This window comes from Drosophila serrata, unplaced genomic scaffold (assembly GCF_035046125.1).
Source record: "Drosophila serrata isolate PLE 108 unplaced genomic scaffold, ASM3504612v1 contig_334, whole genome shotgun sequence".
In the NCBI taxonomy this organism is placed as follows: Eukaryota; Metazoa; Arthropoda; class Insecta; order Diptera; family Drosophilidae; genus Drosophila; species Drosophila serrata.
In genome coordinates this window covers 676,028-703,571 of record NW_028257232.1, presented here as the reverse complement: position 1 = coordinate 703,571, position 27,544 = coordinate 676,028, and the positions used below count along the sequence as shown (strand labels likewise).

At 40.4% G+C, this 27,544-nt stretch overlaps 1 protein-coding gene and 1 long non-coding RNA gene across 12 annotated transcripts; one reads left to right on the top strand and one right to left on the bottom strand.

Moving 5' to 3' along the window:
• Positions 1-466: 466 nt before the first annotated feature.
• On the top strand, positions 467-27,543 carry ena (ENAH actin regulator enabled). Of its 11 annotated transcripts, none has more exons than XM_086837745.1 (11): positions 467-664; positions 1,143-1,310; positions 11,237-11,384; positions 18,415-18,736; positions 18,797-19,029; positions 19,481-19,742; positions 19,977-20,624; positions 24,741-24,899; positions 24,958-25,176; positions 25,240-25,357; positions 25,415-27,543. In XM_086837745.1, exons 3-11 carry the CDS (start codon positions 11,380-11,382, stop codon positions 25,441-25,443), a joined length of 1,995 nt encoding a protein of 664 aa, XP_086693871.1. In that variant the 5' UTR covers positions 467-664; positions 1,143-1,310; positions 11,237-11,379; the 3' UTR covers positions 25,444-27,543. The 11 variants fall into 11 exon arrangements, with proteins under 11 accessions (XP_086693871.1, XP_086693870.1, XP_086693866.1 ...); XM_086837744.1 differs by having other exon boundaries at positions 19,974-20,624; XM_086837740.1 differs by having other exon boundaries at positions 19,905-20,624.
• On the bottom strand, positions 13,041-15,437 carry LOC147642899 (uncharacterized). The gene is made up of 2 exons (XR_015272801.1): positions 14,325-15,437; positions 13,041-13,405 (listed from the first exon to the last, which is right to left on the bottom strand). It is a non-coding gene; the product is annotated as an uncharacterized LOC147642899 (long non-coding RNA).
• Position 27,544: the final 1 nt, after the last annotated feature.

Sequence of the window (27,544 nt, the reverse complement as noted above, 5' to 3'; positions counted from 1 at the left end):
TCGGGAAATTAATACCATAAAATATTATAACATAATAAAATAAATACTTAACTTAATAATTTCAGTTTTCAGCAGATTTTCATCAAATTTTAGATATAGATCTTTTATATAATTCAAGAATTTAATTAATTTAATTTAATTCTTATGAAAATCGGTCGACTATATCATATAGCTGTCATACAAACAATTTTCGCATATAAAGGAAAATGCAAAACTTAGAATGTAAGCCTGTAAATATAATATCTAAAGGTGAATGACTTAAATTTTGTTTTTTAACATAAATATATATAATTTTTATTGTATTAATTCCTAGTGATCGGAGTTCTATCTGCTAGGGTATATAGACTTCGGAATTTATAAAAAAAACAATTCAAATAGAAACGTCTGATACCTATTTTGCGCAATCGAACAATCGATTACATGATGTTATAGTCAATGATATTTTCAAACGGTCCTCAGTACGGTCATACTAAATGGTATATTCAAGCAGCCAAACCACAGCCACACCATTGGTTACTCTGGTCACTCTGTCGGAAGCGGTGAAAAAAAAGCGGAAGGCACGAACACGGACTGTTTTTTGTCGGACGAGGAAAAACGCCGCCTTTCCTTTGATTTGTTTGGTGCTGTCGCGGAAAATGTCACCGCCAATCACCGAAGAGTAGCTGTGAGTGTGTGTGTCTTAAATAAATAATTTTATGCAACAAAAAGAACAGCAGAGCAAACGGAGTTCCAGTGAAAAACAAAAGAAACATCCTCCGTTTCGTGTATGTGTGTGTGTGTGCGCCTGTGTCTGTGACTTGTGACTCCTCCGCTGAGTTATTGCCATTAACAAAATAATAATAATAATCAATTGCTTATTATTGCTGGAAAAACCAAAATATAACTCCATTTCGCAAACGAAAGAGAGCCGAAAAAAAATTCGTGTGTCTACTCCTTGAAAAGGAGTTTTTTTTGCTTCCTCCTCTCTCTCGCGCTCTCTCCCTCATCCTTCCCATTCTCTTTTTCTCTCTCTGAGGCACTCGTTCACTCAATTTTGTTTCGGTACGGGCGTGTGTGTGTGTGTGTGTGCGGTGCAACCGAAAACACAAAGCATTTAAATTAATAATTTAAATCAGAATTACAATTAATTTTTAAACTACTAGAGAGGTGAAATTGCAACTTTCGCACCCTCTCTGTCTCTCGCATTTCTTTCTGGTCGCGAGGAGGCAGCAGCAGCAGCGGAACCAGAAGAAGAAGCAAAAGCGGAGCAGACGCCGCACAAACACTAAAGCATTTTCGCTGTGGATTTCGGAATCGACCAAAATGTTGTGGTAAGTTCCTCTGTTTTTGCAAATATTTATTTTTAATCCAGAAATTGTACATGTTTTCTCTTGCTTCCTTCGTTTATATTTAAGTATGTTTTTCACTTTTTTGCAATTTCCTTGCTTCCCTTGCCGCCCCTGCTTCTTCTTCTTCCTATACAAACACGCCCTTTTTTGCGCACCTCTCCTTTCTGTGCTAGTGTTGGCGTGTCTGTGTGTGAGTGCAATTTCTGGACAGTATATTTTTTTGTTTATACACTATTTACTTAATTCAGGCGCTTGAGTTTGCACAAATTAGTGCCAGGCCCTTAAAAAACAGCTGTCGTTAATGTTTCTACTGGCGCTGCTGTTGCTGCGCCTTCTTCCTCTTCTCCGTTTGGCTTAAAAACCTGTTTTTATTGTGTTTGTGGGGGGTATGACGAGCGACAGGGACAGCAAGACGAGGGGGAAGGGCCGAGGAGGGAGTGCGAGTGGGGCAGCTGGTCTTTACTTTTAACTTTGCTTTAATTGCTCCCCTTTCTTCTCGGCTGCATTTGTTGTTGTTTTGTGTGAGACTGCTTCTTCTTCTTCTGCTGCCTGTTTCGCCGCAAAACAAACAAAAAGCTGCCAATTCAGGAGAGGGAGACGAAGCCATAGAGAGAGAGAGAGACCTAGGGAGCTAGCCGAAATGAGAGAGAGATGCGCAGATTGTGCGGGTGGGGCAGCCTCGATTTTCGCTTCCTCTTCCTACTCCTCCTCTTCTGCATCTTCTTCGCTGGCTCCGTGTGTTTGTTTGAACATTAATTTATGCCTCCTCTTCCTCGTATTCCGCCTCCTTCTCTTCATCTGTCTTTGCCTCCTCCTCCTCCTCCTCCTCCTACTTGCCTCTGCTGCAAACATTTAAATGTCAATGCACCAGCAGCTGCAGCAGCCGAAGCACCAACAACAACCACAAATCGCAATAACAACTCCTTTAGCCCTGAAATGGCAGCCAACTTCCATGACTCATTTCGGCCTTTATGCTTTTTTTTGTTTTTTTGTTCGTTACCAAATGAAGCGGGCCAAAGACCCGCAAACACAAAAGGAAATACCAACAATACAATACAACTCCACTCATAGGGCCGCCGAAACCAGCCATAACAAATAGGAAACCCGTTTGCAAAAAGAAGAGAAAACCCAAAGCTCTGAATTTTAATGAAATTTTAACAAAAAATATATTATTAATTCCTTGAGAAAATATACTTTTTTAGTAGCCCAATTTTCCTGGTGGTATAAACCATATGCTTAGTCGTATTCCGGAAGTTCCACTGTACAATGGAAAGGCACAATGTTGGTCAAATTTGCATGCCGCTCGCTGCCTGCTACTCCTTCTCCTCCTCCTTCTCCCTTTTCGTCTTGTGTTGTTCTTTCTTATTCTCCTAGTCTCTTTTGTATTCCCCTATCGTCTTCTTTTCCCTTGGGCAAAACCAAATCAAAAACACATGGCCAATGGCCGCATGCAACGCAGATTTCGTAATTGTTGCATTAGAACAGGGGCACAGGGACAGCCGCCAGGGGACAGGGGACAGGGAGAAATGAGGGTGTGACGACACAGTTATTTGAACACCGTTAGCCCAGTTTTCCAGCTGCTCCACGCACTGTGTGCCGCGCCATTGGGAGCGTGGCTATTCGCAGATAAGATAAGAAACTTAAGTAAAACCCGAAAAAAACCGAATAGAAAACACCCGGCAAAAAAAGAAAAGAGAAAAAACAAAAACAAACAAACACACATGTCATCCAGTGCTTTACGTTTTGCTTTGGTTATTAAACAAACAGACAATCTGCTGTTTCTACTTATTGTTGTTGTTTTTTTTAGTGCCCCATTTCCATTTTATCAGCCTTAAATTACAGTCTTAACTCTTGAAGTTTTATTCATTACATCACCGAAGAAAGTAATTTATAAAATTATACATATTGAGGATATACAAAAAAAGAAGAAATGTAAGAAATGTAGTCTGGAGTAGTTTAGAGTGTCTCTCATGTAAGCTTCACTGTACTTAGGGCGGAAAAAGAGAGATAGCCCTTGGTCCCTTGTTTACATATCGTTGCTCTGGTTTTGCTTTTGGCATTTTTATGATGACTAAAAGTTTGGTAAAACCAATTCCAGGTATTTCAGCCTGATGCACTATAAAAGAAGCACAACAGTGGTGGGGAGGAAATACCTCAAAATCTGAATCATAAACTGGCCGCGTCAACTTTTTGTTTTTGTGACTAAACCCGCAATCGGTGTTGTATCAGGCAGCTTTAACTGTTGACAAAAAAAAAAAAACACAAACAAACAAAAGAGGGCCTCGCTGTCAATGAATGCATTGAACTCTGAACTCTGCAGGAGAGAGAAATAAGAGATATATGTTATAGAGAACCACCCACATGGATGCCACAGCAAATCCAATTAACATTTCCGCATTGTTGCCGTCGTCTGTCCACTTCCATTTCCTCCCACTCTCAATCTCTCATGGCGGCATCCCATCCCATCCCATCCAATAAAATCCATTCGAATTCAGTTTGCATCCGATTCGGAATCTGAGCCGAGTCCAGAGCTGAGTTATGGAAAAATGCGGGACCAACATGAAGAGCTAGGAGTCTTGAGACAAGTTTGTTACTTCTCCATCTCCCTCCTACCCATCGGGAGACTTTTTCGAGTCGAATCCCCTTCATATTTCTCTCTGTCTCTCGGTTACCGCTAGCTTCCTTCCACTTGGCCAAGGAAATGGCTCGTGACACAGTTCTTTTGTCTAATGACTCTATAACTACAGGTCTTTGATACCACAGGCAACAACAACAACCCGACAATTGCATTGCTATTCTTTAATAAATCATTACTACACGGTAAGAAAAAATATCAGTGATTAGATGTTAATAAATTATATATTATATTTTTGGTACAAAAAAGAAAACCCCATGAGATTAACCCCACTGATTATGTACTTCCTAGAGCTCTTTAAAGAATTTTGTTTTTTTACAAATACTATGGATAATTGCAATTATTTTTCTCCATATTTTAAATTATATTTTATCCGTATGCCGGCTGCATAATTCATGGATCCCCAACCATGCGAAGACCGGGAATCGGAATCGGATGTGTGGAACGTGTTTGGGTTTTCTCATTGGAGAGTATATACCCCTTCATATATTTCTGCTTTTACCTCCTCCTCTGCCAAGCTGACTAATTAATATCTTTTTACTTTGGCAGCTTGTTGATTCAACTATTTGTTTTTGTTTATCCCTGGGATATGTGTCTGTTTCTGTTACTAATTCGCAGCCGCTCTCTTTGTTCTGCTTGAATTGAGGAAATGATTTGATTCGATCTGATTTGATTCAGCTTGGATTGTGTTTTAGTCAAAAAATCATTTAGCATATGACTCACATTAGTTGTGTGCAGTCGGAGGAGATCATTTTATCGTATCTTAGTTGGAATTTTATCAAGACCAAAGGGGGAAAGCATAAGCATCGTGTCTAGCGGCAATTAAGTGATATGCTGGGAAGTGCAGGGGAGGAAAATGCCGCCAGGCTAGACTTGAGTGGAAACGTGGAAAATAGGGTCACTTTAGAGATGGTACTTTACTCATTAAACTTAAATGAATGGCAAATAACAATGGTACAAGACTTTCTTACTTTTTAATCAAATTGTATTCTATTTTTTAGACACTCTCCAATCAAAATAGTCTTAAGTGCACACTTGAATTAATTTCTAATGAGTGCATCCAATTTTAAAGCGTTTTGCCTTCAAAAAAGACTGCCATCACTGAAGGAAAAAACGTCAGCTAACTTTGTAGATTAAACTTGGAAGGTTCTGTTCTCAAACAAAATGTGCAAGTGGTGTATATGCACAACAACATACAAAAGCAGATATGTATGTGGCATATATATGTATTTATTGTAGATATAACTGAAAGGCAAACTGCACAGATAAGCGGAAAAGGCAGAAAATTTCGCTTAAGTGGGCAGCTTTCATTGTCTTCAGTCGCTGCGGAGAATACAGAAAAATGTAAGCCCCTGAAATGTGAGCGGTCAAAAAATAAAATAGAAAAAGGTTCCTGCCTGGTTGGATAAACATTTCATTCACGATTCTTTAGCACACAAATTTTAACCAGTTGCAGCAGCAGCTTCACTGTACTTGGCCATGGACACCGCCGCACTTCGTACTTAACCACGTTCTCGGCCTCGCCTCTTGCCTCTCGCCTCTCTCCTCAAGTTGTTTGGCCTGGTAATTGCTCTGGCGTTTAACCATTTTTTACGGCCTAGATATTTTGCCACAACAAACACAGACGGAAAACGGCAAGCTAGTAGCCTCCAGTGGGTTCCTCCTCCTCCTCCGTCTCCGCCTCCGTCATCTCATCTTCCTCAGACTCTCGACTGCTTCACGCTCTAACGCTTGGCTTGCCACACACATATTCACGAGATGGCTACATCCATCTCTAACCCCTTTTCTTGTGCAGATGCAGTGCCTCAGATATGCGAGGCCCATATAATTTCTATGAGTTGCAGATTAATTAAAACAAAATTACGATGTCTACGGCTAATTTACAATTGTTTGGAGTGAGGCGTTAGTGGGCTGAGCGGGAGAGCTTTCTCGGTATCAGCCACATTTGGCCAAAAAAGAAAGAAAAGCAGAAGAAACCCATAAACACAAAGCATATTTTTAGCTTCTACTTCTGGGAATGATTATAAAAAAAGAACGAATGTTGTTGTTTTCCTTTTCAAGGTAAATAACGATGTGAAAATTGATCATGAAAATGTGCAGAGCAGCCTTTAAAAAACTGAAATCAAAGCAAAGTGCGCAGAAATCAGAAAAGTGTGGGTTTCACAGTTCCCAGAAACCCAAAATTAATTGAATTTCTTGTTGGAGGCGACTTGATGTGGCAAGATCCTACTCCAGGCCTCCAGACCTCCAGAACTCAGAGAACATTGAAGATAAAGTATTATCTCAAGACCAGCCTCGAGAACGGGAAGTGCTCTCCACTGATAAAACGAAAGCAAATACAGTGGGGAAATAACTAAAACTTCTAAGTACAGCAAATTCCTGAATTATAAACTCATCCTACATAAATAACTATATATTATATATGACAATTGATTAAGCAAAACCTGTACAACTTTGATAGAAAGAAACTTAAAGAAAGAGTCTGCAATTAATTAGTGTTTATAGTGTTTAGGAATAAAACCTCTTTCCTAACTCAAGATTATATTCACAATTTAGCGCAATGTTAAATATTTCGTAAATGTTTCATAAAAATATTACTCTCCAGGGACGTTAAACTGTGTATATTATCCAATCCCACTTAAAATTGCTCCACTAGGGGAACATAATTATTGTGGGACTGATATGCCTTATTGCTTGGCGTTTTTTTCAGCGCTGGGCGGTCATGGAAACCGAATTCAAATTGCGTCCAAGTTGCAGCTGAAGCTGATTGCAAAGTCGATCCGTTCCCTTTAGCCCCCTTTATTTTGTTTCCTTTTGTTTTTGTTGTTGTTTTTATATAGTACATACACAGCTCCCTGGGCCCCGCACTTTGCTCAATGGAATTGCAAGCACTTGAAGTGCTTCCGGTCTCTCTCGCTCTCGTTCGGTCTTCAAGTCTGAAGTTTCCAACCAAAGCTGAAAAAAATAAGGCAGGAAAAACAATAACAACACCAGACATTGCATTGGAACAGGGGGGTTAGCCTGGGATTTGTTTTCAGCTAAAAGCTTCCACTAAACTTCAATTTTTGGTTTTATTTTCTGCATTTTCTGCAGTTTTTGAAAATGGTTCTTGAGTGGGTTTTGGGGGAATGGCCCACAGGTGGCGTTGCACTTTTCTTTATAGCTCTATATAGCTCTCATTCTCTAGAGAGGTGTTCCATCTCTTTCTGTATACCCTTCACACATTCCAATCTTCCTGGACAATTTGTGTAACTTGAACTCTTTGTGTTGCCTCTGTCTGCCTTCCCGTTCTGCTTCTATTGTTATTTCTCGCTCAATTGCAGTGACTTTATTCCCCAACCATTCATCTCTTTCTCTCACTTACCAACTCCCCTTTTTTTCCAGATGATCCCTTTCCCTACGTTTTAATACCCTTTATAGGGGGTTTTGGTATATCTATATAGCTTAAGATTCGAAAATTCGATATGAAACATTCTAAAGATGCTTATATCGATATGATTATAATATAACGATCATAACACTGTTACTATCAGAAAAAATTGCATAAAACTTGGTATAGTATAGTGTTTCATAGTTTCATACTGATAAGTCGAGACTTTTTAAATTTGCATCAATTTATCTCAAAATTATTGAAAAAAACTTTTATAGGGAGTACAATCAAATATTCATTTTTGTAGCTGTTTTCTTGTTTTGCTCTCTCTCCCTCTTTTTACTACAACTAAAAGGGTATAAAAACTTCGACCGTTAACCCAAGCGCACTTCCCCCTTTCCCTTTAGATTAAATTATGATTATGATATTTTTATGATGCTCCTCACTTGAACTTTGTGCTCCGCCAGAGGATTGTGGAAAAGTGATGGAAAACGAGGGGAAAACGCGTTGAAATCTGGAAGGGGAAGTGGGAGAAAAAGGGAGGAGGTTGGTGTTGCATTGTCACAGAAATTGTGGCCACACCACACACACTCCATTGTGCCAGTGACAGTGTAATAATTTAATAGAGTTCGCCTTTGTAGTGGGAAATGTCTGACTTCTTTCTGCGCGGTTGTTTCTTTTTTTTATCAGCTGAAAAACACAAATTCCTCAGCATGAAGTCAACAATTGAAACATTATTCAATAATTATCGCTGACAAGAAAAACAAAAACACAAAAAAAGATTTGCCGCGCTCCATTAATTTTACGCTTTGAAGCAAAACGCCAATGATGTTTTCCAAACTAAAAAAACTAAAAAACACCCAGAGTGGCTCGTAAAAGATTTTCCGCTACGAATCAGCCCGAAGATCGATCCACAAAATGAGCTAAAAAGACAGTTTGGCTGTCTCGGGTTAATTTGGGACCACGCCCACAATCGAAAGTCAGTGACCCAGAAGAAAAAACATGCATAGCATAGCATGGCTTAACAACTTGAGCAAAATTAATATCTTGTAAAGAAGATATATATTTTTAATTTGCAGCTATGGCCAAAGGCGAAACACACAATGAGCTAAAGAGAGAAGCCAAGACGAAGATCATGATTATGATCGGATGATGACTTGCCGCTTGGCTAGCCTCGTTGTTTGATATGCCTGGGAATTCAGGTCAGCACAGGGAACACTACAGTAGTTTCCCATCTATAAAGAATATCCCATTCATCGATCACACATCTCGCTACAGCCGTCGATTATCGCCCAGTTCTTTTCGCAAATCGATCAATTAGATCTTTCAGCGCAAAAAGATCACAAGTACCGAAAAAGTGCGACCCAAATAAGCACGCAAATTGTTCAGTAATTCCATTTGGCCAACACGTGTGTGCTGCTGCACAGGTCCCACAAGGCAGAAGGCACAGGTCCCAGTCCCAGTCCCTGTCCCTGTCCCTGTCCCTACTCGGAGAGCTCAGACAAAGCCTGGCCCCAAAACCAGTTACCAGTTACTGGTCTGGAGTGGAGGGGAGTGGAGTCCGGAGCCCGGGAACAACTCCCCTTGGGGCCACGAAAAGCTGCCGCCGAGGAGACAACTGAAATTACCGCATAAAGCGAGTGCCAGGGCAGCAAGACAAATGAAAGGGGGAGTTATTCTTTTATTTTTTTGGGGGCAGGGAAAAAGTTAGCCAGACTTAATGAGGATTCGCTGTGACTTTTATGAGCTGCAAGTGGAAAATAATGGGTGGGGTGCACTGGGAAAAAGCCGGATCTTTGGGTTAATTATTAAACCAAAAGCTGTATCATCAATTAATTCGATATTTTTTTTTATCTTTAATCATTATTCTCTTCTTTGTATTGTTATATTTAAGTTTGGGAACTGCAATCCTTATTTCTGTTTCCGTGTTTGAAGCGAAAAATACATTGCAAAAGGAGGAGGCAATGATGATTAAGAGGAGTTTCAGGACAAAAAACGAAAAAAAAGAGTGGTTTTTTGGTAGGAGTCCCGAGGAGCTTTGACTCAACAACGAACTGTGGCCTCCCCTGTGAATGGGACACCAAGAGTGGTTTCGCTTCGTCTGACAAATTGTTAATAACACGCAAGTTGGGAAATGAGTCAACTCCTAACCCACTGACATCATCAGGGGAAGTGGAAATTCCAGGGAAATTGCTTAAAAAACAAGTCCCAAGGAGTAGAAGTCTCCAAATGGGGGGTTCTGGAAATAGCTGAGAAGAAGCCCTTAAAATTACGCCTGAAATGTTTATATATATTTATATTTAGTACATAAAATTAGTTTGTTATTATTTTCCTGTGAACATGTCAAAGGGACTTACAGGTTAAACGTTAAAACTCGAACTGAAGTCGTTGTCAAAGCCTTCGAAAAACCGCACTTCCCATAAACTTTGATCCCTTGAAGAACTTCCGCCCCTTGGAAGAGCGTTTCTGAAGTGCAAACTCTTGGTCAGGGGTTGATGTCCCGTTGCGAGTCGCCTCCCCTTGTCTCTATCTATAACTCTCTGCTCTTTCTCTGGCCAAACCTCCCTGTATTTCTGCCAGAGTGCCAAATATTTCACTTGTTTTTAATTTTTGCTCTCTCTTACTCCTGCTCTCCCCGAGTTTGTTGTATTTCGTTCAGCTTTTTAGGTTGGATAATTGCCCCGGGGACATTATTTTTCGAGGGTAGAAGCGTCACATGTGCTCCTGCCCGCCCACAACCCCTAGACACCCATCCCTACTGTGCCCATCCCAGGACTCAGAGTCGTTGTCCTTCAATGGCTTTAGCGGGATTTGTTTTGTATTTCGGAATATGCGAAAATTAACTCGTAACTCGTAAAATGTTGTCCCATTAACAGGGACAGGGGTTCACTCCAACCCCTGGTAGAAGTATTTTTCCAATTAAAAAAAGTCACCACCCGCCTGCTGCAATGTTGCACCGACAACCAACCACATTTCCGGCTTCACCACTAGAAAAAAAAAGATGGAAAATAAATAAAACTACAAGTGCGTGCTTTTGAATGAAGGTTTTTCCAGGCGGAACTCTATGACGTAAGCAGGAGCAGGGAGGTGCCGGTGGAGGTGCGGTACAAACTAGGTCAACATTCTTTGGCCCAAGATGATGCCGCGGGGCGTGGCCGCGAGGGACGTCCCAGATCTTCTTTAGAACGCTGGGTGACCTGATTTTCCTCTCTAGAAATGCAAATGCCTTCTCCTCGTTTTTCATTTTACTTTTGTTTATTGTCATCGTAAGTCCATTGTCCAGAAATTTGTTTTAGTTTTGGTTCTAACACCACGACGGTTATTAATTCATCTCGCAAGCTTTCACTGCTTTGGTTGTGGCCACTGGCCGTGGTTAATTGATGATCGATCCATCTCTTTAACGATTTTCAAGGTTCCCAAGCCCCAATCGATTTACAGACCAAAGTTTATTACTTATCTTGAGGTTCATTGACCTATCTCTCCCTCTCCTTCCAAGCAATTGCCTCATTACGCAAATGGCTCATAAAATACGCTTTTGGCCAATATCAATTCATAGCCATTGAGCCGGGAAAAAGGTCCACAAGCAAGAGTAGCTTGAATAGTTCTCAATGGAAAGCATTCGAGGAGAAAGGATGGACTACTTTGGCCAAAAAACCCCCGTGTTTGTTGCTTCCTTTTAGCGGAAATTGGCAAACCCAACACGCTTTTCCTCCAGCTACGTGCTACGTGTGTGTGAGCCGGGAAATTCTCATTGATTTTCCCACCAAAAACGTAGAGTGGTTTCTGCTCTTGATTTATGGGCTGTAACTCTTAACTGTATTCCTGTCTCTATCTCTGCACATATGCACATATATGTATCTGTATCTGTATCTGTATCTTTTGCCTGCTTCCTGTCTATTGCAGATCTCATACCCCCGCCCTCCGTCGGAAAGAAGGAAACTCTGGAAGCGAATTTCCCTCCACAGCAGACAGAGAGAAACCCGAAGAAGTAAAGCAACACAGCCAGCTGAAGAAGCAGCTACACAACCAACAGAAACCAAATTACAATGACGTAAGTTTACACCGCATGCTCCACAATCAATAGATACAACTTGCGTACTGATATCTGCCAGATACAAGCTGTTGCTCTTGTCAATCGCCCGTGAAGGACATTTCAATTAGGCAAACGACAATTTTCCGTCTTTCATTCAAATTGAGTTCAATTCACAGATTCTCCAGAGAGAGACCTTCACATTCTCCTTCTAAAATTCTATTTGTCACCTCAGAATAAATGATTGTTTATTAGGTTTTATGGGTTTGCCCCTTTTTGGGGCCAAAAACTTAATTATTAGTTGTAATAAGAAGTTACTTGATTTGAGCATCAAGATAATTAGTAGTACAAGTTGTATCTTAGGACCCTTAACTAATTATGCCAAAAATACATTATCTATTCCTTATTTATTTAAAGTAAAAACCTAGCTAAACCTTCTAGGCTAATTTAAATATCTTCCACCTAAATTAGTTTATTATTCTCCACTCTCAATAAACATGTAATATGTTTATCTTCTCCGACTTTAAATCAATTTCAAGGAGACGCCCTAATTTCCAATAAATTAGTTAACCTGACACCTCTGAAAATTAATGTCTGTGAAATTTATGGGTCAACCTTTGAGTCCCCCTACATTTTCCTGAAAATGTATAGCCAACCCAAGCCCAGTTACCACCCTCCCCCCGCCTGGGGGAAATGGGGCCTTAATTTTCGGGGAAGTGGAACAGCAAGCAGCTCCTCGTTTCGTTTATTAATCCCCATAATTTGTTTGGTCTAAAAGCTGGGGTGCGGCCGGCGACCGGCCTGCCATTTGGGGAGTTTGTTCACTGAAAATGCTGGTAAAACCACCAACCTCCCTCACTAGATATAAATGAATTGTGAATAAGCAAAAACGCAGCAAGTTTGCGTTTTATATTATGTTCGTTGTATTTTTTTGGGTGTGTCATCATTAAAATGCTGTCTCCAAGGAAATCCGGTGGCACTGCTGCGAGTGCTTTAAACTTAATTTCTGCGTAGCTTTTCCCTTCGAACTTGTCCAGTTCGGGATCGCAGCTCGATGGGTAACATTTGTCCCACGGAACCGCTCGAGGGGAGTCTTCCGAATAGGTGAGGACTGAAGTGCATCTGGCGCCAGTTCAGTAATTGCATCCATCAGTTTTAGAGTGCTTGGAATTCTATTTATTCTTGGCCCGTAATTGCCGCCTTATCGAGTGCATTAATCGATTCGAATTTCGGGTAAAGAACTCAAATTCTCTACAAAAAACCCCCGAAGTTTGCGGACAATCAGAAATACTCTTCCCAAAAGCATTTTTCTCTTTTGGTCTTGTTTGCCGGCAAACAAACGAAACGAGTCTCGGTTTTACGGTCATTATTTGTATTTGAGTTTTAGTGGGATATTCACACAAGTAAATATGAGTGGCAATCCAACTTTAATCCTTTCGTGATGCGAGCTTCAAACTTGATTGAAGGCGGTTTCCATAAGCTGAATGGATCCCAACGCATCGTCACCTGTGCCGGAGGTTGCGGAGTCCAAGGAGCAGTAAGAGTTGCCTCACAACAGTTGTTGCATGTAGTGTGACCCAAATCCAGGCTTTTGTCGGGATTTATGAGTTACTGAGCTACACTGTGAAAAAGAATCTATTTTTCCTCTCAGAAAAATGATGTAAACTGGAGAGTGCATTCAATTTTTAAAATTTTATTAACATCTAGTTCAGTTTAGTTTGTTCCAGTGTAGCAACAGCAGGAAGCACTCCTCCCTTCTTGTTGTTTTTTGACGAGTTTATCGGGTAGTGATATTCGATATTGATTGGGACAGCCCCTCCTTTCCCTCAGGTCTCCTCCAGACTGAGCACTTCTCGGTGTTTGCCCTGGGCAAACCGTGTTGGGTCTCCTGACTCCGACTCCGACTTTGCCTGGCAACCTACTTTGTGACTGCTCACATGTGTGTGTGGGCTATGTTTGTTTTCATTCTTATTTTCCGATTTTTTCCACCGTCTGTCTGTCTATCTGCCTGCGGGTCCACATGGATTACGGGTACTCCAGCGCTGAAAAGAAACCAGAGATACATTTTTTAGTTGCCAAATCATTTAAGCCGCAGCACACGCTCTCTGGGCCAAAAACTGAACCGAATTGAAACATTCTGACAGAGCCATTAAAGCTAGACGATAATCAGAGATCGGTGAACCGCCAACGAGCACCACTACAACCACTTACAATGGGCCACAATAATGTTAATTGGAAATTACGTTTGGGAATTGTTGGCTAAAGGCGAAACAGAATCAGAAACAGAAACTCCAAAGAGAGCTCTCTGGAGTCGTTGAGATTTACAATTTTGTATATTTGAATTTTTCATAACATGCCACAAGCTGTGCACAACACCGCTCTTAGCTCTTAACTCAAATCCCCCGCCTTTAAGCCGCCAAAGAACAGTTGAAATGGAGGGGGAAAAAACGGAAAAAGCGGGGCAAAGAGTAGGATAAATACTTGTAATAGTCACTCGAGGGGGAAATATAAATTATTGAGCTCGTTTCTTAAGTAATTATCGCACTGCCGCCGTACAAATGGACGGATGGACAGACGGAACTCACTGAATCACAGACTGACCGAATGACTAACTGACAGATGGACGGACAGACTGGTTAAAGCGACGGTCACGAGACGCGGTTTTTCTGTTCTGTTGTTGTAGAATGGCCAGAAGCGGCATTAATCTGGCCCCAAGCTTAACTTTGTAAGTTTTGAGCGTTTATCTGGGGTTACTCTGCCTCAGGGTACTTGGAAACTACGATTGGGTCATTATTAAAGTCGATAAAGTAGCAGTAATGTCGGTTTAATATATTTTTACCAAGAAACATATTCACAGAGAGACTGTTAAGAGCTTCCTTGACTCTAATAGTTGTATAATTTCGATTTAAATTAGTAAATACTAGTAAAATTGTTATAGGGAATCTCATTGAACAAACTCACTTTTAGACTTCAAATCCATCTTTCCATTTGATAAATTTTCAATATAAAGAGTATTTTGTTGAATAGTTCCTCTAGCCTGTAGCTTCTACTTTTAATTGTCATGGCAGTTGGGAATCTTTTGTGGCAGGTTCCGCTCCATCTACTACATCTATCTACCTGACCATTATGCTCGGTTCTCATCTCGGGGGTCAGCTCATCTTCCTTAGCATCATCACCACCGGCACACACACACACTCATCTCATTTCTCATTATTTTATTGACTTTGAAGTGTAATTATTTGCCTTTAAGACGAACCGCCAGAAGAGAGCCAATCTCACCGGCGAGGGAGAGATCGTGGAGCAGCAGCTCACTTCGCTCTTTACTCCCTCTCTCTCTCTCTCTCTGGGGCTTTGTTTGTCTTGGCCTCGAGCCGGAGATCGTTTCGGTCTGAGAGCCGTCTCAATCTTGGTCTGGATCTCTGGCTCTTGGCTTCAGTCTCCAGCGGGTCTTGAGTGTGAACGGACGTGAGCAGGGCAGAGATCGGTGAACGCAGATCGCAGATCGCAGTGTGATCCAGTGGGCAGTGATTCCATATAGCCTAGGCAAACATTGCGACGGCATTTCCGAGTGGTTTCGATCGTGGGAGCTCTTTAGTGTGTATCAGCGTGTGTGTGTGACACCTCTGCAAATATTGGCCAACGGTTAATGGCCATGAAGAAGCTCTATGCCAAGACCTCGTTCACCAGCAAGAAGCCGACCAATGTCTCGAATTCCTCACCGATTTTGGCCTATCACCACCATCATCAGCAGCAGCAGCAGCATCAGCAGCACCAGCACCAGCCACAACTGCATCCCAGCAGCAATGGGATGTGCGAGTTCCAGGTGGCTCCTGCTCCGCCGGGGGAGCTGCTAATCCGACGCAGCCAGAGTATGCATCACAAGATGTCACCTCCCGTCGGCGGTGGCAAGTCAGAGTATTATAGCATAGAGGAGCTGCAGGAGCTGGATCTGCTGGACTACCGCCATCCCATGTACCATCACTACCAGCAGCAGCGCTACCACGAGCACGAGAAGCTGGTGCTGCAGTTGCCCAAGGCTGGACCCATTTATGAGGCGCCACAGCAGCAGAGATCTCTTCAGCAGCAGCAGCAGCAGCAGGATCAGATGTTGTATGTACCCAGGGACACAGCTGCAGGCACTGCCTCATCGATAGCCAGTTCATCATCCACTTTGACCTCATCATCCCCTAGCTCCTCTTCGTCTCTGATCTTTTCCACTCTTCGGAAATGCGTTTCCCCCTCGAATTCACCCAATTCCCCTGCAATTCCCAGCCAATCCTCTCGCTCGCAACCCTCCAAACTAGGCTGCTCCATGTCGTTTTCAATTAGAACCACAGCAGCAACAACAGCCACACTGCAGCAGCAGCAGCAGCAGCAACAGACACAGCAGCAACATCAGCAGCAGCAGCAGCAACACAAGCCACATCTCTATAGCAACATACATCACTATCTGCTCCAGCAGCAGCAGCAGAAACAACATCACACATTACAGCGTCGCCACAATTCGGTCAAAGATAAATTCATTGGGGGCATTACAACGATTTTTGCGTATGTGTAACCCCACCCCCGAACCCACCTGTCTGTCTGTCTGTCTGTCTGTCCTTGTAATAATCCCCACCTCATTTTCCGCACTTTACTCTTGCTTCTTCACGTAGCTGCAGGTTGGCCCTGAGCTGCGAGCAGAAATCAAAGAACTCTCTGAACTGCTCTCCATTTAATCATAATTATAATTTAACGCCAATTAAGCTGGAACACGCTTTCGTGTGTACACACACGAATCTGCATCTTAAAAAGTATGAAAAACGGCATGAAAAAGCTAAAGCTTAATGCACGAATAATTCCCCGATCGGCTTGGAAAATTTCACCTGCCACTTTGTATATGGAAAATACGCTTCAAGGGGCAGATCAGTGGCTCAATTATAGGCATCATATACCCCAGACCTATAATATAGCAGGCAGCATCCATTAATCTATTTTCTTGGGCGCATTTTTCGATATACATTTGAAGTTTTCCAGGCACACGGCGAGGAAATTTGTATTGAAATATGGGTTTTTTCGATTAGCTATTACCATTCATACATTCTTTGGTAGATTTTTAAGTATGCAGAACAGAACAATTAGGTTTTCACTATATTTTGAATGCCCTAAGTGATGTAGTAATGATTCATTTCATTCATTTAAGAAAACTTAAAAGAGTCTTTACTATCACGTTTGGTGTGCTCGATTTACGTGCAAATTGAGCAAAGATTTTTGTGTTTAGGCTGAGTCACAGAGTTTCAAATTATTAAATTTAACCAAGAACAAAGAAAGTAACTCTGCCAAGATATCCTCGCCTTCATTTCCCTTAATTATCTCAAATAATTTATACCAAGGAACCAGCTTACCAGCTTTAACTTTACAATGCATTCTGCCATAGTTTAAATCCAAGATTATTTGACATGTAAATAATTAAACACATACCATTTATTGGTATTCCTTTTTTCTCGCTGTGTGCGCAAAAACTTCACTTTCGTTGCCACGAATTCGATGCAAATCAAAGGCAGTCGTTCGGCTTGGCTCTTGCGATCTGTTGGCCGTTGTTATATAAGGCCCTGAGACCCAACTCGCGCACAGCTGTGGCCAGAGCTCGGGTTCGGATTCGGATTCGGATTCGGGTCCGTCCAAGTGTCTTTACCGCCGATCTGCGCACTCCATTTAAGTGCAAAACTACTTGCGGCTTTTGGCCAAGTCAAGACAAGCCAAGCCAAGACAGAGGTCCGAGGGGGCTGTTGGAGAATTCTGCAGACTCGACTCGTTTGACTCTCCGTCATTATCTCTCACACAACACGGAGCAGGTCGCCACTCGGAGGAACAAACAACCAGCAAGCTTTAGTTGGCAGCATAAAAAATAGAGAAAAAACAAAGCTAGAGCCAAGTTTGAGCAAAAGGCAAGGCAAGGCAACACAACTCGTCATCGCCTTTGCATTTTTCCAATGAAGGCGTTCATTTGCTCCGGCTGCTGCTCCTAGCCATGTTTACACTCGGCAGCAGACTTTAATTGTCAACTGGGTAAGAAAGGAGGGAATAAAATGCTAAAGGTTGAGAGCCAGCCGCAGACTATATACGTTCATATATTAGAACTTTCATTAGAATCATTTAATCGGTCCGTGCGACTGCATGACAGGTGTGTGTGAGCTCACAAAGAAATGCATTGCACTTCCTGTCCTAGAGAGCTGGAAGGGGGATTTATACGTGATTCTCCGGGGGATTACAGGTGGAAGAGAAGAGAAGAGGGAGGACTGTGTGTGTGTGATAGATCAAAGCCCTTGCTCACTTGGAATCGTGTGAAAACTGTGATAGCTGGGAGGCTTGGAAGAGGGAAGCACTACCCGAGGAGGAGTTCTAATGATCTGCAAAACGATTTCTTCTCATTTGCGGCATTCCTTCTACAGAAAAACTATCTTTATCGAGTTTATGAAGATATTTTAACGACAGGGGCAATTCAGTATTAATTACTAATGTAACGAGAAAAAAACTATTTAGACAACGATAAAAATATGATTATAATTTTAGTTGGAAGAGTGAAACGCTGTGAAGGAGTCATATCCGACCCTATAAATCATATATATTTTTGATCAGCTTCAACAGGCAACATTTTCTAGTTAGTTAGTTAGTTTTCTTTCTTTTTTTCCTGTCTTTCTATTCGTAAATCAATTTTAAAACAAATTTTTATAAAGAAAATTATTAAAATGAGGGAACCAGTTTGAGTCTTTAATAAATCTTTATAAAAACAAAACAGTTTAATTGGAATCTTTTATAAGTTTCAGCTTCCGTTCATTCTGAAATTATCGTTTAGAAAACCTCATTCTATTTGTCTTAGTTTCTACTTATGTTAATTTATTTGATATCAGGGCGTATTATATTGAGAAAGTAATATTATATTGTACTTACCACAGGATGTTCTCTTTCTGAAACTCTCATTCTTCATTCCTTCTTCATCTTTTCACCTAAAAAAATATCCATCTTTAAATACTCTTTCTAATCGAATTCCTATTTTATTTTCTCGTTTCAGTGAGCAGAGCATAATCGGGGCTAGGGCCTCCGTGATGGTGTACGATGACAACCAGAAGAAGTGGGTGCCTTCGGGCACTTCGTCCGGACTGAGCAAGGTGCAGATCTATCATCATCAGCAGAACAACACGTTCCGCGTGGTGGGGCGGAAGCTCCAGGATCACGAGGTGGTGATCAATTGCTCCATCCTCAAGGGACTGAAGTACAACCAGGCCACGGCCACTTTTCACCAGTGGCGCGATTCCAAATTTGTCTACGGGTTGAACTTTTCGAGTCAAAGTGATGCGGAAAACTTTGCCAGGGCCATGCATCATGCCTTGGATGTGAGTAACTCTTGAAATATAAACATAAGGTAGAAATTAATTTCCCAATCGCTTCCTCAGGTGCTCAGCGGCCGGGTGGCCAACAATCCGGGTGGTCAGCCCACCAATGGGAATGGCTATGAGGAGGACATGGGATATCGCACGATGACCAGCGAGGATGCGGCTATTCTGCGGCAAAACAACGGCATTGGCGGCCACACCACGCCCTCAGCTCAGACGCCCACCTCGCAGACCAACCAGAACAGCATCCCCCAGAGCCCGCCGACGCCCCAGGGTCACCATCGCACCAGCAGGTAATTAGGTGTCTTTGAGTTAGAATAATTGGGTTTTGGGTGGAAGAAAAGACATTACTTAACATAATAGACTTCTTTTTATCTAAAAATGTGATAGACATTAAAAAAATTAGATTTAATAGACAACGAGTTGATTATTACAGTTCTCAGATATCTTCTTGTTAGATTCAGCAGATTAATCTTAGATTTCTTACATTTCTTAATGGATAGATTAATTGCCTGCAATGCACAAGCGAAGTAGCGATAAATTAGACCAACAATGTTTTAAAAAGAAGGACGTAAAGTAAAGAAGAATGAAACAATTACATTTGTTCCTTATAGTACATTTAATACCTACACCCTAACCCTTGTCTCCGTAACCGTAAGCGTGCCTCATCGATCACATCACTCATTGATTCCATGTATCCATGTATCGACAAACCTTTGCTCACCCAAAAAGGAATTCCCTCAGCGCCCCGCCGGCACCGCAGCCCCAGCAGCAGCAGCAACAGCAGCAGCAGGCGCAGCAAATGGGTCAACCGGGCTCCCACTACGGACCCACCGGCAATGGACCCACTTCGAATGGCCTGCCGCAGCAGGTGAATCCACAGATACCGCCGGCACCGCAGCAGCAACAGCAGCAGGCGCCCCAGCAGCAGCAGCAGCAACAGTTTCAGCCGCAGCAGTACCAGCAGATGGTCCAGGTCCAGGCGGGCTATGCGCCCAACCAGGTGGTGAGTGCCGAAGGCTTAACCTCGCCCCATTTCCCACACAGTCCTCATGCGGTATTTCTGTTTCATTTCATTCGCAAATTGGCTTGATCCTGAACCTGAACCTGAACTTGAATCTGAATCCACTGAAAACCCCGAACCCCGCACCACCATTACCACCAGCAGTACCAGCAGCCCCACTACGTGATCTCCAATTCTAATCCCAATCTCACTGTGCATCAATACCCAACACAGCAGCAGCCCCAACAGCAGCAGCAGCAGGCGCCCCAGCCGCCACCGCTCCAGAACGGCGGCATGTACATGGTGGGCCCACCCGGCCACCTGCCCAGCTCGGCGAGTGCCAACAGTGTGGTGTATGCCAGCCAGCAGCAGATGCTACCGCAGGCACATCCACAGGCGCCTCAGGCGCCCGCGATGCCTGGTCCGGGCTACGGAGGTCCTCCAGGAGCCCCGCCCCAACAGCAGGTGGAGAATCCTTACGGCCAGGTGCCCATGCCGCCGCCCATGAATCCGTCACAGCAGCAGCAGCCCGGTCAGGTGCCGCTCAATCGCATGAGCAGCCAAAGCGGCGGCGGCCCAGTCGGACCGCCAGCTCCTGCTCCGCCCCCGCCGCCGCCCAGCTTTGGGGGAGCACCGGGTGCTCCGCCAGCGCCGCCACAGATGTTCAATGGCGCACCGCCGCCGCCACAGCCGCCGGCACCGCCCGCGCCGCCAGCCATGGGCGGCGGACCACCACCGCCAGGTGGGCCAGGAGGCCCTGGAGCTCCACCTCCGCCGCCCCCACCACCAGGCTTAGGTGGAGCGCCCAAGAAGGATGATCCCCAAGCTGATCTCATGGGCTCGCTGGCCTCGCAGCTGCAACAGTTTAAGCTGAAAAAGAACAAGGTAAATATTTATTAATTAAAATATTATCATTATCCCCAAATCCAAAATTAAAACATTCATAGCTAGGCCAAAAAAGCATTAATTTTAAATCGGATCGGATCCGATCGGATTTTAAAGCAGCCCTGTGCTAGTTTTTAGAAGGGTAATAAATCTGCATACTCAGTTTAAAATGTAAAAAAATCACAATTTTTTGCCAATTTTAACGATGTCCCCTTATAAAATATTGAAAAAATGGGCAAAAATTTATTTTCTCTCCTTTATGGCTAGAAAGATTCGCCTGTTGATGCTGATCAAGAATATATATGATTTATAGGGTCGGAAACGACTCCTTCACATATTTACAAACTTCTGACTAAAGCCTAAATACCATTTTTTAGTCGATATAATGTATTTTTTTTATATGACAATTTGTTCCACAAATTCAAATTTTAAAAAACTCATAGCTAGGCCAAAAAAGCATTAATTTTAAATCGGAAAGCAGCCCTGTGCTAGTTTTTAGTAGGGTAATAAATCTGCATACTCAGTTTAAAATGTAAAAAAATCACAATTTTTGCCAATTTTAACGATGTAACCCCTTATAAAATATTGAAAAAATTGGCAAAAATTTATTTTCTCTCCTTTATGGCTAGAAAGATTCGCCTGTTGATGCTGATCAAGAATATATATGATTTATAGGGTCGGAAACGACTCCTTCACATATTTACAAACTTCTGACTAAAGCCTAAATACCATTTTTTAGTCGATATAATGTATTTTTTTTATATGACAATTTGTTCCACAAATTCAAATTTAAAAAAATGCATAGCTAGGCCAAAAAAGCATTAATTTTAAATCGGAAAGCAGCCCTGTGCTAGTTTTTAGTAGGGTAATAAATCTGCATACTCAGTTTAAAATGTAAAAAAATCAAAATTTTTTGCCAATTTTAACGATGTAACCCCTTATAAAATATTGAAAAAATTGGCAAAAATTTATTTTCTCTCCTTTATGGCTAAAAAGATTCGCCTGTTGATGCTGATCAAGAATATATATGATTTATAGGGTCGGAAATGACTCCTTCACATATTTACAAGCTTCTGACTAAAGCCTAAATACCAATTTTTAGTCGATATTATTTATTTTTTTATATGACAATTTGTTCCACAAATTCAAATTTTAAAAAATGCATAGCTAGGCCAAAAAAGCATTAATTTTAAATCGGAAAGCAGTCCTGTGCTAGTTTTTAGTAGGGTAATAAATCTGCATACTCAGTTTAAAATGTAAAAAAAATCACAACTTTTGCCAATTTTAACGATGTAATAACCCCTTATAAAATATTGAAAAAATTGGCAAAAATTTATTTTCTCTCCTTTATGGCTAGAAAGATTCGTCTGTTGATGCTGATCAAGAATATATATGATTTATAGGGTCGGAAACGACTCCTTCACATATTTACAAGCTTCTGACTAAAGCTCAAATTCCATTTTTTAGTCGATATAATGTATTTTTTTATAAGACAATTTGTTCCACAAATTCAAATTTTAAAAAACTCATAGCTAGGCCAAAAAAGCATTAAATTTAAATCGGAAAGCAGCCCTGTGCTAGTTTTTAGTAGGGTAATAAATCTGCATACTCAGTTTAAAATGTAAAAAAAATCACAACTTTTGCCAATTTTAACGATGTAATAACCCCTTATAAAATATTGAAAAAATTGGCAAAAATTTATTTTCTCTCCTTTATGGCTAGAAAGATTCGCCTGTTGATGCTGATCAAGAATATATATGATTTATAGGGTCGGAAACGACTCCTTCACATATTTACAAGCTTCTGACTAAAGCCTAAATACCATTTTTTAGTCGATATAATGTATTTTTTTTATATGACAATTTGTTCCACAAATTCAAATTTTAAAAAATGCATAGCTAGGCCAAAAAAGCATTAATTTTAAATCGGAAAGCAGTCCTGTGCTAGTTTTTAGTAGGGTAATAAATCTGCATACTCAGTTTAAAATGTAAAAAAATCACAATTTTTGCCAATTTTAACGATGTAACCCCTTATAAAATATTGAAAAAATTGGCAAAAATTTATTTTCTCTCCTTTATGCCTAGAAATATTCGTCTGTTGATGCTGATCAAGAATATATATGATTTATAGGGTCGGAAACGACTCCTTCACATATTTACAAGCTTCTGACTAAAGCTAAAATTCCATTTTTTAGTCGATATAATGTATTTTTTTATAAGACAATTTGTTCCACAAATTCAAATTTTAAAAAACTCATAGCTAGGCCAAAAAAGCATTAATTTTAAATCGGAAAGCAGCCCTGTGCTAGTTTTTAGTAGGGTAATAAATCTGCATACTCAGTTTAAAATGTAAAAAAAATCACAACTTTTGCCAATTTTAACGATGTAATAACCCCTTATAAAATATTGAAAAAATTGGCAAAAATTTATTTTCTCTCCTTTATGGCTAGAAAGATTCGCCTGTTGATGCTGATCAAGAATATATATGATTTATAGGGTCGGAAATGACTCCTTCACATATTTACAAGCTTCTGACTAAAGCCTAAATACCAATTTTTAGTCGATATAATGTATTTTTTTTATATGACAATTTGTTCCACAAATTCAAATTTTAAAAAACTCATAGCTAGGCCAAAAAAGCATTAATTTTAAATCGGAAAGCAGCCCTGTGCTAGTTTTTAGTAGGGTAATAAATCTGCATACTCAGTTTAAAATGTAAAAAAATCAACATTTTTGCCAATTTTAACGATGTAACCCCTTATAAAATATTGAAAAAATGGGCAAAAATTTATTTTCTCTCCTTTATGGCTAGAAAGATTCGCCTGTTGATGCTGATCAAGAATATATATGATTTATAGGGTCGGAAACGACTCCTTCACATATTTACAAACTTCTGACTAAAGCCTAAATACCATTTTTTAGTCGATATAATGTATTTTTTTTATATGACAATTTGTTCCACAAATTCAAATTTTAAAAAACTCATAGCTAGGCCAAAAAAGCATTAATTTTAAATCGGAAAGCAGCCCTGTGCTAGTTTTTAGTAGGGTAATAAATCTGCATACTCAGTTTAAAATGTAAAAAAATCAACATTTTTGCCAATTTTAACGATGTAACCCCTTATAAAATATTGAAAAAATGGGCAAAAATTTATTTTCTCTCCTTTATGGCTAGAAAGATTCGCCTGTTGATGCTGATCAAGAATATATATGATTTATAGGGTCGGAAACGACTCCTTCACATATTTACAAACTTCTGACTAAAGCCTAAATACCATTTTTTAGTCGATATAATGTATTTTTTTTATATGACAATTTGTTCCACAAATTCAAATTTTAAAAAACTCATAGCTAGGCCAAAAAAGCATTAATTTTAAATCGGAAAGCAGTCCTGTGCTAGTTTTTAGTAGGGTAATAAATCTGCATACTCAATTTAAAATGTAAAAAAATCACAATTTTTGCCAATTTTAACGATGTAACCCCTTATAAAATATTGAAAAAATTGGCAAAAATTTATTTTCTCTCCTTTATGGCTAGAAAGATTCGCCTGTTGATGCTGATCAAGAATATATATGATTTATAGGGTCGGAAATGACTCCTTCACATATTTACAAGCTTCTGACTAAAGCCTAAATACCAATTTTTAGTCGATATAATGTATTTTTTTTATATGACAATTTGTTCCACAAATTCAAATTTTAAAAAATGCATAGCTAGGAAAAAAAAGCATTAATTTTAAATCGGAAAGCAGCCCTGTGCTAGTTTTTAGTAGGGTAATAAATCTGCATACTCAGTTTAAAATGTAAAAAAATCACAATTTTTGCCAATTTTAACGATGTAACCCCTTATAAAATATTGAAAAAATTGGCAAAAATTTATTTTCTCTCCTTTATGGCTAGAAAGATTCGCCTGTTGATGCTGATCAAGAATATATATGATTTATAGGGCCGGAAATTATTCCTTCATGGGTTTTCACATATATCGAGAGAAATGTTATCTGGTTTTACGTTAATAAATCTTTCCCATTTTCTTCTCTTAGTTTGAATTAATAAATAATTTATATAGATAAAATCGTTACAGAGATATTTACTAACCGAAATTATTGTTATTCCTTACAGTCCACCACATCTGCTCCGGAGAACAGTGGCAGCAGCACCTCCAGCGGAGGCAGCGGCAACTATGGCACCATTGGACGCAGCTCCAACGGCATGGCCTCGATGATGGACGAAATGGCCAAGACGCTGGCCAGACGACGCGCCCAAGCCGAGAAGAAAGATGTGAGTAGACCGTTAACATCTTAAAATGTCTTTACCTAAACTAAACAATCTTCCGCAGCCCGAGCCAGAACCCGAGGTGAAACAACGACCCTGGGAGAAATCGAATACGTTGCCCCACAAGCTGAGTGGTGGCGCTGGCAATGGATCGGCAAACCATGGGGGAGCGAATGGCACCTCGGGCGGAGGAGCTGGAAGCAATACAACGAATAGCGGCGGCGAATCGCCACGGCCCATGCGAAAGCGTTTTGGTAGTGCCAGCGAGGAGACCATACTCAAGGTGGGTTTGTCATTGCAACCATAAATATATCGAGGGGATTCTAATCTCTAATCCTTGAAGCAGGTTAATGGCGATGGCCTGTCGCTGGCGCTGTCAAATGGCGAGCTGGACACACTGAAGGCTGAGATAGTGCGGGAAATGCGACTGGAGATCCAGAAGGTCAAGAATGAGATCATAGATGGTAAGGAAAATCTTCTTCAAAACTTGGTTTTTTCTATTAATCATTTCTCTTTGGTAGCTATCAAATCGGAGTTCAATCGCAGATAGATCAAAGTACTTTTACGTTAAGCGCCAAACGGGTCACCGAAACTCCTCTACAACTCCCACCGAATGCGCTGGCAGATCAGGATGGGGAGTCAGGAGAGGAGCAGAGCAGAGGCAGCCGGGGCGTGTAATTTAAGACATTCGCAAAGTATTTCGATGATCGAGGCTCGCAACATTGCCAGAATGTTGACGGATCGGTCAGCGAGGAAGAGAATACGCATACTTATGATGCACTTGCTCTAGGTTAACACAAACAAAAACACAAACGCCGAGAGGTGGAGATAAACGTTTAGTCAAAGTAATTATATATTTTAAACTGGAAGGAAGACACACTTTTCCAAGTTATGTAACTAATAACTCAAACCCCTGTTGTACATTATTCTTTGCATATATAAGTCTTTTTTAAGCCAACTTTTTAGTGTGAGAACAAAAGATAATTGCTTGCAATCGGTATCGTATGTATCCCCTAACTAAAGATAATTTAAGGGATAGGATATGTAGCTTTCATACATTTGATTTGCACATTCTCTTTCTCAAGAGATCCTGGAAGGCATACAATTCGTATGGCGTTACGCGTCTAATTCTTTATATTGTCCTTTGACCCTACCCACTCTCTTTCGTTTGTTATGAGATTTCCTCCATATGTTTCGTACCCAGAAAAAGAAAAAAAATCAAAATGAACAACGCTTGTAATTAAACTTGGAACGTATCTCTCTCTAAACACACAAAACAAAAGAATATACATATACATATATATACCGTTTACTATATATATGTGTATGGACATACTCATTAATACCTAAAACCTAACGGGAAACTAGTATTACGACGACAAAGAATTCCACAATTCCACCAGTCAGTCATCCAAAACAATGCGCATTTCCCCAAAAAATAAGCGAAAACAAAACAAAAGCCACAACATTTTCCTAAGCACACGATCTCATTAAAAAACGACTCAATTTAAGAACCAGCTAAAGTCTTCAGTAAGAAATCAGCAGAAAAAACACAACACAAGTTCAAAGCGGAATTGAGCGTGGTGTTCAGGACTCAGACTTGAACTAGAATAATCCCAAAAACCCTGCGAATACAGCGAAGAAAAAATTAGAAAGCTAAATTAAACAATTGACTGCTGCGTATTATACACTTAAAACAAAATATATATACAACATATATATACTAAAAGTAATACTAAAGTAAACTCCCAACCCAAGTAAATGCCGGATTCTGAACATGTGCGTACCAATTCAACTTCCATTATACGATCTAAGACTTAAATAGCGAAATTATTGAATGATATATGATATGTAAAAGCAGGCCAAGCAGAAACGGAAGAGTAAGGATCATAACGATGGGGAGAAGAAAGCGGAAACGAAGAGAGAGAAGAGTTTAGTTCTTAAGGAATACAAAACGAAATGAAATTGTTTATTAAGTGAAACAAAAATCTTATTTATAATGATGGGAGAGAGAGTTAGTAGTTGTGTATAATTCGAATGCGTATATACATTTTAATTTTTTGTAATTTAAAACGATAATTTTACATATATATTATACATATATTGACTGTGTTCGATATATAAGTGTGTACGAACCAGAAGATATAAATTATAGTGCGGATAAACACCTAGTTATATGTATATGGCTTGGTCGTCGATGTGTGTATGTAAATGTTATGATTTTTTGTATTTTTATATATGATCTTTGCATTGCGGCAACAAAACCAACAATGGGGCAACAATTTAACATTAAAAAAAATATTAAAAAAAACAAGGACAACACACGTAACTATTTTAAACGAGGCGCAGCGGTGAGCGCCAATTTTTATGTATTAAATTAAATATATATATTATACACTTATATACAACCAGAATATTCAATATATATACAAGCCGGCATTGACTCGAGATCAAAATATATATAAAATAATTTAAAATCAGCAACGGATTCACTTAGATCGTTAAGCGGGGCGTAAGTTATATAGCGACGACGATCGGGCGATCGATCGGAGCGGGAAAATAGTGGAAGCGCAAAAACATTATATGCATATTCAACAAACAAGAACGTACAGTGAAATAAAGAAGCAACGTTTGTATGTAAAAAACAAAAG

Coding starts and splice junctions, on each gene's coding strand:
- ena (XM_020952435.2), top strand. CDS start 15,010: ATGGCCATGAAGAAGCTCTATGCCAAGACCTCGTTCACCAGCAAGAAG. Junction 20,625..24,740: donor TTAAGCTGAAAAAGAACAAG/GTAAATATTTAT, acceptor TATTCCTTACAG/TCCACCACATCTGCTCCGGA. Junction 25,358..25,414: donor CAAGAATGAGATCATAGATG/GTAAGGAAAATC, acceptor TCTCTTTGGTAG/CTATCAAATCGGAGTTCAAT.